General features: G+C 38.1%; 1 protein-coding gene across 1 annotated transcript; it reads left to right on the top strand.

Annotated features, from left to right (window-relative positions):
• The first annotated feature begins 347 nt into the window (after nt 1-347).
• pdca (phosducin a) lies at nt 348-15,860 on the top strand. The gene is made up of 4 exons (XM_007245059.4): nt 348-549; nt 6,424-6,485; nt 9,841-9,989; nt 14,508-15,860. The coding sequence occupies exons 2-4, from the start codon at nt 6,437-6,439 to the stop codon at nt 15,027-15,029; spliced, it is 720 nt and encodes a 239-aa protein (XP_007245121.3). The 5' UTR covers nt 348-549; nt 6,424-6,436; the 3' UTR covers nt 15,030-15,860.
• The last annotated feature ends 719 nt before the right edge of the window (nt 15,861-16,579 follow it).

Raw genomic sequence — 16,579 nt, 5'->3', positions numbered from 1 at the left:
TTCATTAAGGTCTGAGGGAAAGCCTGACCAGCCCATAAAACACTGAAACACTTAAAAGACAGTTTTTACCTCCATCTAGTGATCTAGTGAAGTTTTACATAGTAGTCATTCATATCATATCAGTCATTGGTCATGTTCTCCATCATTAAGGAAGCCAATTTACCCAGACAACTGATCATTTTAAGGTACCCTATATACAGTACATTACAAGGTACCTTATATACCCAACAAGTGAAACAACCCCATCATCCCTGCATCACTTCTCCACCCTCTGGGTACAGTTATAATATAATTTACAGCACCATCACTCTCTCAGCTCCCTCCAGGCTGAGACTGGACTGTGAAGGTGATTGAATCTCCTGCTCTAATCCTCTTACATGCCACCAAATTATGTCTGAGTTGTCATCATGATGCCCACGTCTAATAATCTAATACTCCAACCAAATCCCATTAAGCTCCGCCCACCCACGCCATCGACACGAGTCCAGCAGCTCGACCCAAAACATTAAAGTCCGAACGCTGTCCACTCCAGCCACACTAAACCAGCAGGTAAGAATCATCTAATTTTTTAACATTATTGTACAATAGGGATGAACAACACGGCCCTATAATAATATCACAATACACAATACAGGGTATTTTTGTGAAAATGATATTTGTGGCATTTTTGATATTTATGATAGAACACTGAAAATATTTTTTTTATTAATTTAAAGAATATAATATTGCAATAATATCAATGATACGTTTTATATAGTAAATCAGTGTCAGATATTTAATAGAACTTGAATTAAACTAGGAATTAGATGAGAAGTAGAAATAATGAAGCTAATTCAAAATATATTGTTTATTGTAATTTGTTTAATTAACAATCACATTTAATTTTGCAATTCAAAACTTAAAATTTATATCAAACCACAAATCCACAACATGAACATTCTTCAAAATACATCAACAAAATATCAACCAAATATAAATAAAAATTTAAATCTAAAATATACATTTCTTTGCATAAACTGTGTAACAAATAAAAATAACAAAACAAAAAACACAATGTAAAATTTTGCCTTATCAAAATTTGTCTTTTTTATTCCTGACTACTCCAAAGATTCAGGTTCTGTCCCTTTTCTCTTTCTCATGCCATTTAAACCTTTTACTTTATACTTTTCTTATATAATTCTAAAAATAATGAAGCATAACATAAATATATATTTTCTTTTGGTGATATTTTACAAATTACAACGCAAATTTTATGTTGGGAAATAAAATAAAATAAAAAAACAATTAAAAAAGGTCATGAACTAATGAACAATTATTCAATTCTTATAAATATTACTGTACTTTCTTACATTATACATTATATTGGGACACCTGAACATTGTTTCCATTGTTTTTTCTGAAATTCAGGGTGTTAAAATACTGTATCCTGCTTTTGTTGGAGTAACTGTCTCTACTGTACAGAGATGACTTATTATTTTTAATTATATTATTATATTTTTGAACACTGCTGTGAGGACTTGAATGCATTCAACTACAAGATAAGCTTTAGTGAGGTCAGGATGTTGTATGGATGACGAGTAATTAGCTAACGCTAGCTAGCTGCCATGAATGCTTTTGCTCTACTGACAACAGATGACAGTGCTTTAATGTTACATGTTTTCTTAATATCTGATGACTCATCCTAATCATTTTATACCATATTTTTCGCACTATAGGGCACACCTAAAATTAATTTAATTAAATTTTCCCAAAAATCTGGTGCGCCTTATGTATGAATGTTTTTTATAAATTTTCCAGTCAGGTATTAAGGAGCAGTAAAGCCACTCAGTTTCGTTCTCTAGCAGCATTAGCATTAGCCGCTAACCAGGCTAGCTCTTTAGCCGTTCAGAGGTGAGTATTATCTGCCTGTAGCCTGCTGCTAACCCTGACTAGCACTGATGGAGCAGCTTTAGCATTAGCCACTAACCACGCTAAGTGCTAGCTCTTTAGCAGCTCAGAGGTGAGTATTATCGACCTGTCGCCTGCTGATAACCCTGACTAGCACTGCTGGAGCAGCTTTAGCATTAGCCGCTAACCACGCTAAGTGCTAGCTCTTTAGCTGCTCAGAGGTGAGTATTATCGACCTGTCGCCTGCTGATAACCCTGACTAGCACTGCTGGAGCAGCTTTAGCATTAGCCGCTAACCACGCTAAGTGCTAGCTCTTTAGCTGTTCAGAGATGAGTATTATTGGTCTGTAGCTTGCTGAACCTGACTAGCACAGGTAGAGCAGCTTTAGCATTAGCTGCTAACCATGCTAAGTGCTAGCTCTTTAGCAGTTCAGAGATGAGTATTATTGGCCTGCCCGTTTACCGTGTTAAAATAAGCTACTTGGGACGAATATAATCGTGATTAGTCCTTTAAGCAAAAACAAATCTGCCAAGCAAATGTTTCTAAGCAAAATGTATTAAAATAAGCAATTTCAAAGACTTATAAATCACTTTTTTTGGTTTACAGTAGGACACAAAATCAAAAAAACTTGAAAACTGAATGACCAATGCTCAGTAATATAAATACTTGCTGAAATTACATTTTTATTGGTGTGTGTTGAGAAATGTGTGATAGGGAATGAGCAACAGGCGTCAGTCAGAGTCAGAGGCCACACCCACACAGATATCTGTCAAGTACTGCACAGTTCTTGTAATAAAATACTGGCTTTTGCTCTGCTGACAACAGATGACAGTGCTTTATTGTTACATGTTTTCTTAATATCTGATGACACATCCTGATAATTTTATACCACCATTTTTCACACTATGAGCAAAAAATAAATCTGTCAAGCAAATGTTTCTAAGCAAGATTTATTAAAATAAGCAATTTAAAAGACATATGTGAAGTAATAATCACAGTTTTTTTGGCTTACGTTAGGACACAAAATTCAAAATAACTTAAAAATTAAATTATACTAAATGACCAATGCTCAGTAATTTAAAAAACTCTTGTTAGATAATTTAATTTGCTAAGTTTTTGTTTCATAGGAGTTTGAGTTTGAGTTAAGGTATGATAGTGGGTGGAGATGGGTAGGACATCCATTTCTTCATTTCTATAGTTATGCTGGTATTATACCTTCTTCAGTTTATCCACTCAGAATGTGTCAGAATGTACTGGGAATACATCATACAGTAGAAGGCTAATATTACCACCCACAGTGGACAGAGCAGTAAGGTGGTAATGATGGTGATTGGTGGCATCTAGCTAAAATTTTCCATACGTATAGAAAAGCAATTATTGCAGAAATTCAGAAACCACGTCCACATTTGATGCAGGAAACCCCACCCACATGTCCCATAGCTCAGTGCAGTGTTCTTTAACAACCATGGTTAAAAGACAAAAGTCATGGGACGCAATACAATTCAAATACTAATCAGCACCATTATTATTTAGGAATTATAACTGGAGGTGGAGCAAAACTGACCTGATCTGTTACAGACTGACGTCAGCAGGACATACCTGTCAAGTCTCCCGTTTTGGCCGGGAAACTACCGTATTTTTCTCCTCTTTCCCGCCGTCCTCCCGTATTAGTATTTTCCCGGAAATTTCCCGTATTATATGAAAATTTAAAAAACTTTATTATTGAGGAGACAGGGCACTGACCGCTCTCTGTCTCTAAACCAATCGTGGTGCCGGTTCAAGGAGAAAGTCCCGCCTTTCAGGAGAAACAGCCAATCAGCTTGCTGGTTTTGAGGAGCGCAAAGGACGGTCAGTGTGGGGAAGATGCCCCGCCCCCCCACTGTGAGTGCAGGCAGCTAGTCGGAGCAGCTGATGTTAAAACAGATCTGGATATACAGAGATTTTTCTAAAAGAAAGGTAACGGTAGGCTGATCATGTAAACTGTGATGATATTTTTCTGATAGCTGCTTAAAATCAAAACACACAGATTAAACCTTTTAAAAAATAAAAAAATACAGCTTGTGACTCAGCTTAACTAGAAATGTGGAGAGGACCGAAATTAACTGAACTGACCAGGGGTGGAGTGATCAAAAGAAAGAAGTATTAATTAAAAATGATTAATTGTGTAGGCCCCTTAGGACTAATTTTTACTTTTAGTAAAAGCTCATGATACTATTTTTAGGTCACCAACAGTCATTTTGCAGAATTTGTGCACCCAATTTTAAATCCAGTAAATAAATAAAAAATATATCATATAAATGAGTGCATTTATGCCAAAAAAGACATGAAATCTTAACTTTTTTATATCTTGAAAAGGGTTTTTAATTTGGCTGTATTAAAAGAAAGACATGTGTAGGAATGTCCACAACATTCCAGTGTCAACAAAGGTAGACCTATCATATTCTGACAATCTAATTGTAGTCTGTAAGTGGTTCACATGTGGTTATTTTAGATTTTTTGTAAACCTGTCTTAAAATGTAAGGGGTACTGAACCTTTGTTGGGCTGGTGGGACGGCTTTAAGCGGACAGAGGAAAATATCCCTTATTTTTAAATCTAAAACTTGACAGGTATGCAGCAGGCTCTAATAATTGACGGTTGCTTTAAGAAAGGTGCCAGCTCAGTTTATCGTGCCATGAAGGCATTATCACTCGTTCTTGTGCCAGCATGCCCAGAGACTCCCCTTTCATCTTTACCCAACAGCACTGTAACTACACTCCCCAGCTTCCAGACTGCCATAACTGGAGCTTTTCCTGCTTGGATTCCTGCCCAACCGACAAATAACCATCCAGCATAATTACTGTTTACCCCCCAGAGCCCTTACACACTTCACAGGTGTCCATCAAACCCTCGATCACACGTATAATCTTATAATCCTGCCTCAAACTAGATAAGCTTAGGTGACAGTGACAGCTACAACATGTCACACAGTACATTCATAATCCAGCCTCCTGCTGTTACATCATCACAGCCCGAGCCACTCAACACACATCCTACATCCTTTTCTTCCACACGAACTGACCCATCCTTAGCCTGCCCACCACACCACAGTTTATTTATTTATGAACCCAAGATATTTCATGTTTCCATTGCTCAAACTTATCTTATTTTTTATTTTTTTAAATACAGTTCCAGTCTAAAATTTGGATACACCTCTTCTTATTCAATGTGTTTTCTGTTGTAAATTTAATATCGAAGACTATATTAAAGCTGTACAGGAACACATGCAGAATTACTCTGTAAACATAAAAAAAAGTTTTAAACAAACTATCCCACTTTCCATTCGCTTTTACACTTTTCAACCTTAATGAACTTCTCTGCACTTCTCAGTCATGTGTCTCAGCCAGCCAATCATCAGCTAATAGACCTGGTAGATCAGCCTCACCTAAGTTTTGATTCCATTCAGCTGTGTCCCCATGTATATATATCAGTCTGTTTGTTTAACCTGTTGAGGAGTATTGCCCCTGCTGTTTCAGCTACATACTAAGCGTTATTTCTTTGTTTGTCTATTCCCATGTATGACCTACTTTTGGATCTTGTCATTTTGCTCGATTACCTTGTTGTTTTTACTTTGATTTTTGGCCCTTTTTTCGGCTATCTTTTATCCCTTTTGGACTGTGTTTTTTTTTCAGCTGTTTATTAAATGCACATTTAATTGTTTTTATGTATTAAATATTAATCTACAATGTAGAACATTAATTAAATATACAAATAAAGAAAAAACATGGAATGAAAAGGTGTGTCCAAACTTTGCTACTTTACTTTATATCTATACCTGCATTCCAAAAAAAAAAAAAATTGAGACTTGTTAATGCTGTAATTCCTTCTTACATCACTAAAAAGATATTTTAACACTGAAGAGAAATATTAGAGGTGTTACAATACTTGTCTTAATGTAGTATAGCTGCAAAGGGGGACCAACTCCATGTTAACGTTTGCAGATTTATAATGAGATGGCATTAAAGCTTCTTCAGGTCTAACATGTAGGTGTCCCAATACTTTTGTCTATGTAGTGTAGCCGCAAAGGGGGACCAACTCCACACTAATGACTATGTGTTTAGAATCAGACATCATTAAACATCCTGTAGGTATAAATTGGAGGTACTAATGTGGCCCAATCCTTTTTTTCCATATAGTGTACCACTAACACAACTAAATAGCATTTTAAACTCTTGTTGTTTAGTAATAGTAATCCTGCCACTCAGCATAAATACTACACAAAATAACCTAAAAATTAGCAGCCTAGCAGAGTTCTGCAGTCTCACTAAGGGACTAAAAATGGAAGCTTAAGAAATGAAGGTTAATGCCGCTCACTATGACGCAATATTCTCAGAATAACGAGGAAACTTCTCCCATTTTGGGGGTTTTGGGAACTGAAGGGGATGTTGCATGAAATGGGCAATTTCTGACAGCCACCAACATCCTCATTCACTTCCTGTGCTGCGCTGGCATCATTATTATTGTGTAAAACTGAAGTGCTGTTGTTTCTCTGTTGCAGATTTATCATAAAGATGTCAGGCTCAGGAGATGAAGAAGAGGAGGTGCCAGCAACTCACACAGGTACCAAGAAGATGGTTGACAGTTCTGTTAGAATTTTAAGGGTGTTTTCACACCTGCATTTTTTAGTTCAGTTAAAATGGATTCTGGTTTTACCCTTAATGTGAATAATGTGGCAAGGTATGCACCGAGACCTGCGAGAGGAGTTCCCAATATAACAATGTGAGAACGTGATTGGAACTGAGCTGCATTCTGCAGGTGTAATTTAAGCTGGTATATACCCAGATAATTACTACAACTACTAACCAGTACTGCTGCAAACCAACTAAGCAAATCGAAAGTTCTCATATACTTTTTCGCACCTGTGTAAAAACAAACTTAACGAATAGAAACAAACTAAACCCAAGCCCAACCACATCAGAGTAAACCAGACCAAGATATGCCATGCGAAACCCAGCCAAGTCAAATCATGTCATGTCATGTTATGCCATGCCATGCCATGTCATGTCAAGGACCAAACCAGACCAGACTAAGCCAAGCCAGGCCAAGCCAAGCCAAGCTATGACATGACATGATTTGGCTTGCCATGCCAAGCAAGTCCAGACCAGACCAGACTAAGCCAAACCAAGCCAAGACCAGACTAAGCCAAGACCAGACCAGACCAGACCAGACTAAGCCAAGCCAAGCCAAGACCAGACTAAGCCAAGACCAGACCAGACCAGACTAAGCCAAGCTAAGCCAAGCCAAGCCAAGCCAAGCCAAGCCAGACCATGCCATGCCATGCCATGCCATGCCAAGCCAAGCCAAGCCAAGCCAAGCTATGCCATGCCATGCCATGCCATGGCAAGCCAAGCCAAGCTATGCCATGCCATGCCATGCCATGCCATGCCATGCCATGCCAAGCCCAGACCAGCCAAGCCAAGCCAAGCCAAGCCAAGCCAGACTAAGCCATGCCAAGACAAGACAAGACATCCCATGCAAGGCCATAACGAGCCAAGCCAAGCAAAGAACAGACCAAGCCAAGCCAGACCATAATATGCCATGCCAGGGCAGACCAAGATAGAATCATTAAGTGTTTTAACACCTCTAGTTGGATTTTTTCCCCTTGGTTTGGATAGTTTGGTTCTCTTTGCCTATTGGTCAAAGCTGTCTTGGACAGGAGTAATGAGTTTCTTTGTTTTGGCCCCATGCATACAGTCAGTGTGTCCTAAAGCCTAGACTGCATAGAAAATATGATGCAGTTGATTTCTCAATGAACAAAATGCTCCCAATTTTATTTGGTTGTGACCAAACTAAAACCACCTACTGATCCGGTTGTTTGGGTCCACATCTGAGAGTTATTACCCTATTCGCAATTAAAAAGTGCACCCCTATAGTATAATATATATTTTAGTGTAGTTTAGTGTGGAACAGCAGCAGAGATGGCATTAGTTAATAGGTGTAGAAATTAGCTAATGAATAATTCAATAACTGCACCTGAACAGCTGTTTAATAGTCAGGACTTCCTCTCGCAGGTCTCAGTGGGGTTGATTAGAGCCTCTTCTGGGAGCAATTACTGTGTTCATACTTGCACAAACACATTGAATAAAGGGTGAAAATGAACCAGATTCAGGTTTAATCAGACTAAAGGTTGCAGGAGTAAATTAATGAAAAATGAATAACCAGCTTGCTCCAGTGATGACGAAGGTTTAGCAGTGCATTTACATCACCAACAGCAAGTGTGCAAATTTATGCAACACTGGACTTCTCTTCACCAGGCTTGGCTAACACCCAAAAGGTGTATAATGGATGACTGCACTGTGGACACCACACAGCGCAGACATGAGCCTTATCTTTTATTACTCATAACTCCAATCCTATTTTCCACTATGCAGTGCTGCTTGTGATAAATCTCAGCATAACTAGTGGACTACCCTAACTTCACTGAAACACAGGTCTACATGCACCAGCACACGAGTTATCGCTCTTATACCAGTGCATCTCAAAAAAATACTCATTAAAAAGTTACTTTATTTCAGTAATTGAGTTCAGAATGTGAAACTCATACATCATATAGATGTATTACACACTACAGAGTGATCAATTTTAAGTGTTTATTTCTTTTCTTGTTGATGATTATGTCTTACAGCCAATGAAAACCCAAAAATCAGTGTCTCATAAAATTAGAATATTATATAAGACCAGTTTGTACTTTTGGCAGTGTGGGCAGTGTGCCAAGTCCTGCTGGAAAATGAAATCCCCATCTACATAAAAGTTGTCAGCAAAGGGAAGCATGAAGGGCTTTTTGTGGGCTTTTGTGGGAAAACACTGCACTGACTTTAGACTAAATAAAACACAGTGGACCAACACCAGCATCTAAATGCAAATGCCATAAAATGCGCATAAAATAGCTTTTGAGATCATTTGTTTAATTACTTTAGAGCCTTAGAAATGAGAAGGCTTTGTAGAAAACTGTTTGTAATTCCTAAATTCTTAAAAGGATATTTTTGCTCAACCTCTTACATTAAATTTGAAAGTCTACACTTCAATTACATCTCATTTGTTTCTCTTAAAAATCAGTGTGGTGCCATGCAAAAGCCAAATCATGACTGTGTCACTGTCCATATATTTCCGGCCTAACTGTATCTGCATAATAGCTATACTTTTCTGCAACATTACAGACAATATTGCTAGTTCTTAATTGATTTTTGCATTATACTGTTATTTGCTAGATAGAAGATTACTGTGGAAATACTGTAAAAAATGCACTAAACCCTAAACAATATTTTTTACATTAATAGCTGAAATGTGTTCCTCTGAAGTAATAAAATATACCAGTCCTGCTTAAAATTGTATAAACATTTCCTAACCTTAAAAAAAGGTTTTATTGTGGTAATTTCTGCCTCTGCAGTGCCCTCTCAGGTTCATCTGTGCTATAGGTGTGAAGGATGTTTCCATGTACTTTGGTACACAAACACATCACAATATGCAAATCAATCAGTCACTCAATCAGTCACTCAATAATACCGTTACCATCTGAATCTTACTGTTATCAGAGGCACACTGCTGCTGCTGCAGCTCAGCCAATCAGCTCTCCCTCCTGCCACACCTCTAAACCCATACATCACCCAGTTCCCCTCCCAAACTACCCAATACATTTTTTTTTTTAGCTATTTTCAAATTTGAGCTGAGGGTTGAGTCAGCAAAAATCAGCAGGTTTAGTTACACCTTAAATTTAGTTAATAAGATTTGATTTGTAGCTTTTAAACACAGTGGTCTCCACTTTTTATTTGAGGAATTACAGTGGTTGGAGGAGAGGGTTTAACCCTCCTATTATCTTTGTGGTCAATTTGACCCCATTCAATCTTCAAAGTCTCTGAAAAAATGACTGATGTTAGTTTTGTGATTTCTATTTATTGTCTTTCTATTTCTCCTGCAGGCCCTAAAGGAGTGATCCACGACTGGAGGAAATTTAAGCTAGAAAGTGAGGACCATGAAAGCATGACCCAGAAACGGAGGGAGCTCCTGAGACAGATGTCCAACCCCAGACCCAACGTTGATGATGATCCAGAGAGAGTTAACCGCAAGGTCAGTAGAAGCACCTCGCTGTTAACACGGCAGGTGAGAGATCTCAGCACAATCCTCATCAAACAAACTAACAAACCAATCAGAATATACGGGCGAATGTTTTATTATTACTTAATTACTTACTACTTAATAACCAAATCAACTAAATTCAAATTGAATCTCAATCAGTTTTGCCCTCTAGCAAAAAGTCCAGCACAACAGAAAACCCAACAGCATGCTAAAGTTAGGGAAAAGGCTAACACTCATGTCACTTTGCGTTTGTCACTTGTGGGCGTGTCAAAACTCAACGCGTGCAAGTGTCATGGTCCAGCTTTCGACAAGGAAAAAGGCACAAAAAATTTTATTGCTTCAAGCGCCCTAAAAAATATTTATTAAATGTGTTTTTGTATGAAATATGTATTTGTTAACTAAATTAAGATCCCTAAAATGGCTAAAAATAAATTGATTTTAATAAGACAAGGTAAATGAGTAGTGCTATCGGATGGCATTTACTAGCACTAAGTGCTGCTAACCGTGGCTAAAATACTGAAAATCTATAAGCTTACTGTAAATAAACAGTATCGCTTTACTCACTGAAATAAACAGTTTTCAAGAGAACAATCTATGTAGTTTAATATCCAGTGCTCGTTTGATTTTAAAAGAAAATGTTACTTTTAAGTATTACGTTTTTGTTTACTTAGGCGCCACAGTGGCGAGACCTGCTGAATTAGAAGGGAAACATAACGACACTCTTGTTGCTTACTATTGTTGCTTAAAATGCACCTTACAATCCGGTGTGCCTTATGTATGAAAATAGACCAGAAAATAGATGTTCATTGATAGTGCACCTTATAATACAGTGCGCATTATAGTCTGTAAAATACTCTACATAAATACGGTAAAATACTACATGTAGGTTTATCATGATGGAGCAGCGAGAAAACAGAGAAAGCTTAGGTCAGAGCAGACAAGGAACAGGTAAAGAGTGAACCTCGGGCAAGCCTTCTCTGAATGGAGGGAGATAAAAAGCTGATTATAAGAAACACTAGGATGATTTTCTTATGGTCACTAATTGTTGTTTGTAGCTTGGAGCTTGTTTGACTGTTTTTATGGATGTTTATGGATGGCTTGTGGTGATGTTTGTTTAAATATATATCTAGTTAATTAGCGTTAGCTCACCTGCTAAACATTTTCTGTTGTTTTGGTAAAAGCTAAATAGCTACCTGACCATCATTTGCTGTATGGCATCCTTGCTTCATAAGTTAAGTTCAGTTTAGGTATGTGCATTCACTTTAATAAACAGCCCGTTACTTGGCACAGATTTTGTTTAAAGTGTGATTTATAATGAGCTGCATAAACCAGAAACTGCTACAAGATTTAGTTTGCTCGTTTGCAGCCATAAATCTCATTAAAGGAGTAAAAGTGTAAGGTGTAAAATTAACTTTGGGTGTAGTAAAATATAATAAAAAGTACTTACCTTTGTTGAATAGCACACCATTGCTCTCCCACGGCTTCCTGAGATACAGTAATTTTGTGCTTTTTGCCCAGCACTTTGTACATCAGCCATATCAGGGCATATTTTGCACCAATAAATCGCTTTTTACACCGTTTTCCAGACTCAAAATAGCTCTGACATTAAAATTGAGGCATTTGAACTTAAAAAGCGCACAAGAAGCTTATTAAAAACCACTGTTTACATCCCATAACACTAGCTTTAGCTCGGGAGCCGCCATCACTGTACTGATAATGACGGACATATATACATAAAGTCCACAAAGCCTGCCTCCTGGCATAGCAGCCGGTGCCAAGAGGCAGGCTATGCGGAGTCTATGTATACATATCTATGTACAGTGAGGGTGGCTCTTGAAGCTAAAGCTAGAGTTATGGAATGTAAATTCTGTACAGAGTGCTGGGCAAAAAACACAAAATTACTGTATCTCAGAAAGCTGTAGAAGAGTGGAGGTGTGCTATTCAACAAAGGTAAGTACTTTTTATCATGTTTACTATAGCAAAAGTCAACTTTACATCGATGTTAAACTAGTGTGCCTGTTTAGACTGTCTCTTTATTTACTGATGGCCCTAGAATGGTTACGCATTTTTATGATTGTATTGTGGACATGATTTCATGTTTTTGCCAGTGTTTGCCAGTCACGCAAGGATAGGGGGAGGAACCGAAAGAACAGTAGCGCAGTAGTGAACATTTACCCTCTGCCTGTAGGCGAAGCCTCGTAAAAAAACAACAACCAAGGACTGCATAGTTTGCCTTTAACGCTCAATTCTTTACACTGAAATTCACAATAAGACCCGGTCATATACCATCATCATCACTGCGGTAGAACATCTGGTACAACCCCAGATACAGGAACCCCTCCTGGCTCCTGTCTGTGTTTTACACCTGAGTCATATTTTCTGCGTAATATCAGGACATTCTTAGGAGATATTTCCTTATCTAAGGGCCTGAGGACTGGAGTTGGGAAACACTGTTCTGATATAAAAAGGAATTAGGTCACGATATCGACTTAATTACACAGTTTAGGAATTTCTCTCCCAGGGGCATTTTGTGTAACAGCACATCATCTAAACAGCTTTAAGTTTTTAGTTATATATTTCTATTCTTTTTTGTTCTTTAGTTTCTATAGATATTAAGAATAAAACATGTCAATAATATGTTTTATTATTCCTGTAGTACAGATGCAGTTTTTAATTATTGCGAGATCTTTCAGTGGCACCCCTGATAATTTTCATGATTTCCCTTCATAAATCACTGGTTGTTCAGATCAGCAATTTTAGTTAAATATATATATATATAAACATATAACAGACCAACACAGTGATCTTGCAAGGAGAGGCTGTATGGGAGGCCTTTTCTGAGCACACGCCACAAACAGAGTCACTTGAGGTATGCTAAAGCTAAAGCACATTTGGACAAGTCAGCTTCATTTTGGAATAAGGTTCAGTGTGTGGACTGATGAAGCTAAAATTGAGTTATTTGGAGGGCGGTTATTTGTTCATGGACACACACAAACACAACACAAACACTTTACTGCTCCCCACAGTAAAATCTGGTGGTGGTTCATCATGCTGTGGGGCTGTGGGATCACTGCAGGTACTGGGAATCTTGTTAAAGTTAAGGGTCTCATGGATTTCAGTCAATATCAGCAGATTCTTCAGAACAATGTTTAAGAATCAGTGAGAAAGTTGAAGTTAAAGCGCCGGGTCTGGATACTTCAACAAGACAACGACCCTAAACACTAAACACTAAACACTAAACACTGCTCACAATCTACTAAAGCACTAAAGCATTCATGCAGAGGAACAAGTACAACGTTCTGGAATGATCATCTCAGATCATCTCAGTCCCCAGACCTGAATATTATTATAAATCTGTGGTGTGATTTAAAGCAGCTGTTCATGATCAGAAACCTGAATCAAACCTGACTGAACTGGAGATGATTAGTAAAGAAGAATGATCCAAAATACCTTCAACCAGAAGCAAAAACAGACTCTCATTGGAAGCTATAGAAAGAGTTTAGAGGCTGTAAAAGGAGGATCTACCAAATTAATTTATATAATAAAGTCAATTTTTAGTTTAGGTGCCCAAATTTTGTATAAAGAACACACTTTCGGTAAATCTTATAAACTTCATTTCACTTCTCAAATATCACTGTGTTCAACGGCTATAAGATATATTTAACTGAATCAACCAATGATTTATAAAGGAAAATCATGAAAATGATCAGGGATGCACAAACTTCATACCACTGTTTTTCATAATTCTGAAATAAATATTATATATAAATAAGCAAATATCTCATTATCATGAGATATTATGTCATGAAACTGCATGTCATAATTCTAAAATATATGAGAAAATATATCATAATAAAGAGATATTATGTCATATTATACTATTGTAATTGTTTTAAGTATAGAATATAAATAATTAAAAGGTTTTTAAACTACACACAATACAAAAATAAAATAACTATTACGTGTGTTAATTGACATACAGTGATTACATTGATTTATGTATGTATGCTTATTTATGTATTTTATTTTATTATAACATTTCAGTCCATACCAGTCCACCTTCCCTTTTGGCGTTGCTGATTACCTATTTCAAAATGTAAAAAAAATACACTTACGTGCCATATGTCATGGGACAGCGTACTGAAATCATGCCAAATGACTTTTGCCCTGTCTCATTAAGGCCAAAGAACAATCCACTGACACTGACTGGGCTGTGGGTATGTGGGCGGGGTGTCCTGCATTGATTGTGCGTGTGATTGAACAGTCACTGTCTTTAACTCTCATGGCACCAATGCCTACTGTAGGGGGTTAATATTAGCCATCTATGATGTATTTCTGGTACACATGTGACACTGCAGATCGGGGAATGTTAAATCGATGTACCTGAACCAACCTCACCTGATGTGATACTTTACAATCATTTACACACTGTTGTCCTGCAATATTTGGAAAATGAATGTATTAGTGTATTTTGTTTGTCATTACTTTGTCGTTTTTTACCCAAAACAGATGAGCGTCCAGGAGTACGAGATGATCAAGGAGGAGGACGAGCAAAGTCTGAAGAAGTACCGCAAGCAGTGCATGCAGGAGATGCACGAGCGCCTGAGCTTCGGGCCCAGATTCGACAGCGTTTTGGAGCTGGAGAGCGGGGAAGCCTTCCTGGAGGCCATCGAGAACGAGCACCACCTGACGCTGGTCGTCGTGCACATCTACGACAACAGCATCAAGGGCTGCGAGGCTCTGAACAACTGCCTGACCTGCCTGGCTGCCGAATACTGCACCGTGAAGTTCTGCCGGATCCAGGCGTCTGTCACGGGGGCTGACGAGAAATTCTCAGACGACGTTTTGCCCACCGTACTGGTCTACAAGGGCGGGGAGATGCTGGGCAACTTCATCTGCGTCACGAAGCACCTCAGCGAGGAGTTCTTCGCCACGGATGTGGAGAACTTCCTGAACGAGTACGGCCTGCTGCCGGAGAAGGAGTTCGCCGCGTGCTCTGACAAAGAGGAGGAGGAGCACGGGGTGGAATGATCTGGAAGGACTGTACTGGTGGAGGAGAGTTAATGGCAGGTGGTGGCACTACCCAAAGTGAGAGATCCCAGCAATACAGATAGATTATGATATCAAATACGCATAGAACACATATTTTGCAGAGTGAGTTGCCAGTTTATTGAGTACTCTCATTGGCCATTTTCTTGGAAACATCTACAGTATAGTCAGTAATATTGCTGAGAATGTTCCACCACCTAAATAATAATAGGATTATCTAGAGCAGATAAACATGAACCCTGAACCTGTTGGGGCCATTGGTGTCTGGGTGTGGGCTATGTGAGGGGTATAAATCCCTTAGCCTTGAGCTGTGGAGCAGTGGAACTGTGTTCTCTGGAGTGATGGTCTATATATATATACAGTTCTGATAGACTTTAAACTAGATGTTGGACCATTGCTTTGAGAAATATTGGATGGAGCTCCATCATTTCAGAAAACTCAGTTCCACTGCTCCACAACTTAATGATGGGTTGCTTCACAGTCCTTAACTCAGGTAACATGCCCCTTTGGGGCCTGTATGGGGAGCCTAACTAGAAACCAGAATGGTTTTCCATGGGATCCATGTTGGCCCACATAAGGCATAGAGTTCTAAAGCTCTGGACCGAACAAGCTAGGTGTGAAAGCACTGTACATTTATGGTCCTTCCACCAATAAACACTGATCATTATGCGATTAGGCCTTTGAGAAACCCAATCCACAGCAAAAATGTTAGAAGTTCTGACATGGAGTGTATGCAAGATTTGGACTGATGACTGATGCTCTGCTTCAATAATCAACACATTTTTTTGTCCTTCAATAAAACCATTAAAACTGCTTGTTACCACATGGTGTCATTGATGGAGAGAGGGTATGGCTAAACTTGAAAACTGATAAATAGATGGAATAGAAGCATGTTTAGGAATGAGAGAGTTTTTTTAAACTTTGTGTCATAATAAAAATAACAATAACAATTTACTCTGTTTAGTACCATAAAATACAGTTTACTTCAATGCACATTACATTTAAACCACTTCTTTTTATTGAAACATAGATTCTCTAAGCTCCCTAAGACTCACCACCTTACCTCCATTTGACTGTCACAATTATCTGAACTTTCTACTCCTTACATTTTATTTCAGCTTGTTTTCATTACGGCTTCTCATCGTTCAATAAAACCCCTATCCAGATAAATCTCTCCATCCAGATAGAGTGAATCTGATTGTGATTGGATGTAGAGAAGTATAACATATACCATTCCGACACCCTATTGTTTTATACTGTGATCCATCACACCTGCACATGTCCCGCCCCCCAGACTTGTGTGTAGTATAGTATGAAGATAATCCGTGCAGAGACTTTAGAGAACTTCAGTTAAACTCCAGTCCAGCTAAGCTTCTTTAATATATTTACATTCTACTAAAATACATTTATTTACAATCAGCATATATGCAGCTGAAACAGGAAACAGCCTAGTGCATCCCAAATTATATTATCAACATTAACATTTTAATAGAACATTACAGTCTTTATGGCTTTTATAATAATGTATTTTG

Source organism: Astyanax mexicanus, chromosome 18 (assembly GCF_023375975.1).
Source record: "Astyanax mexicanus isolate ESR-SI-001 chromosome 18, AstMex3_surface, whole genome shotgun sequence".
NCBI lineage: Eukaryota > Metazoa > Chordata > Actinopteri > Characiformes > Acestrorhamphidae > Astyanax > Astyanax mexicanus.
Note: the sequence above shows the minus strand (reverse complement) of the source record. Positions and strands in the feature narration are given on the sequence as shown.

Bases quoted from the DNA above. Each gene is read 5' to 3' on its own strand.
- pdca (XM_007245059.4), top strand. From the start codon at position 6,437: ATGTCAGGCTCAGGAGATGAAGAAGAGGAGGTGCCAGCAACTCACACA. The intron at 6,486-9,840 runs GTACCAAGAAGA...TTTCTCCTGCAG, and splicing joins GGTGCCAGCAACTCACACAG to GCCCTAAAGGAGTGATCCAC. The intron at 9,990-14,507 runs GTCAGTAGAAGC...TACCCAAAACAG, and splicing joins CAGAGAGAGTTAACCGCAAG to ATGAGCGTCCAGGAGTACGA.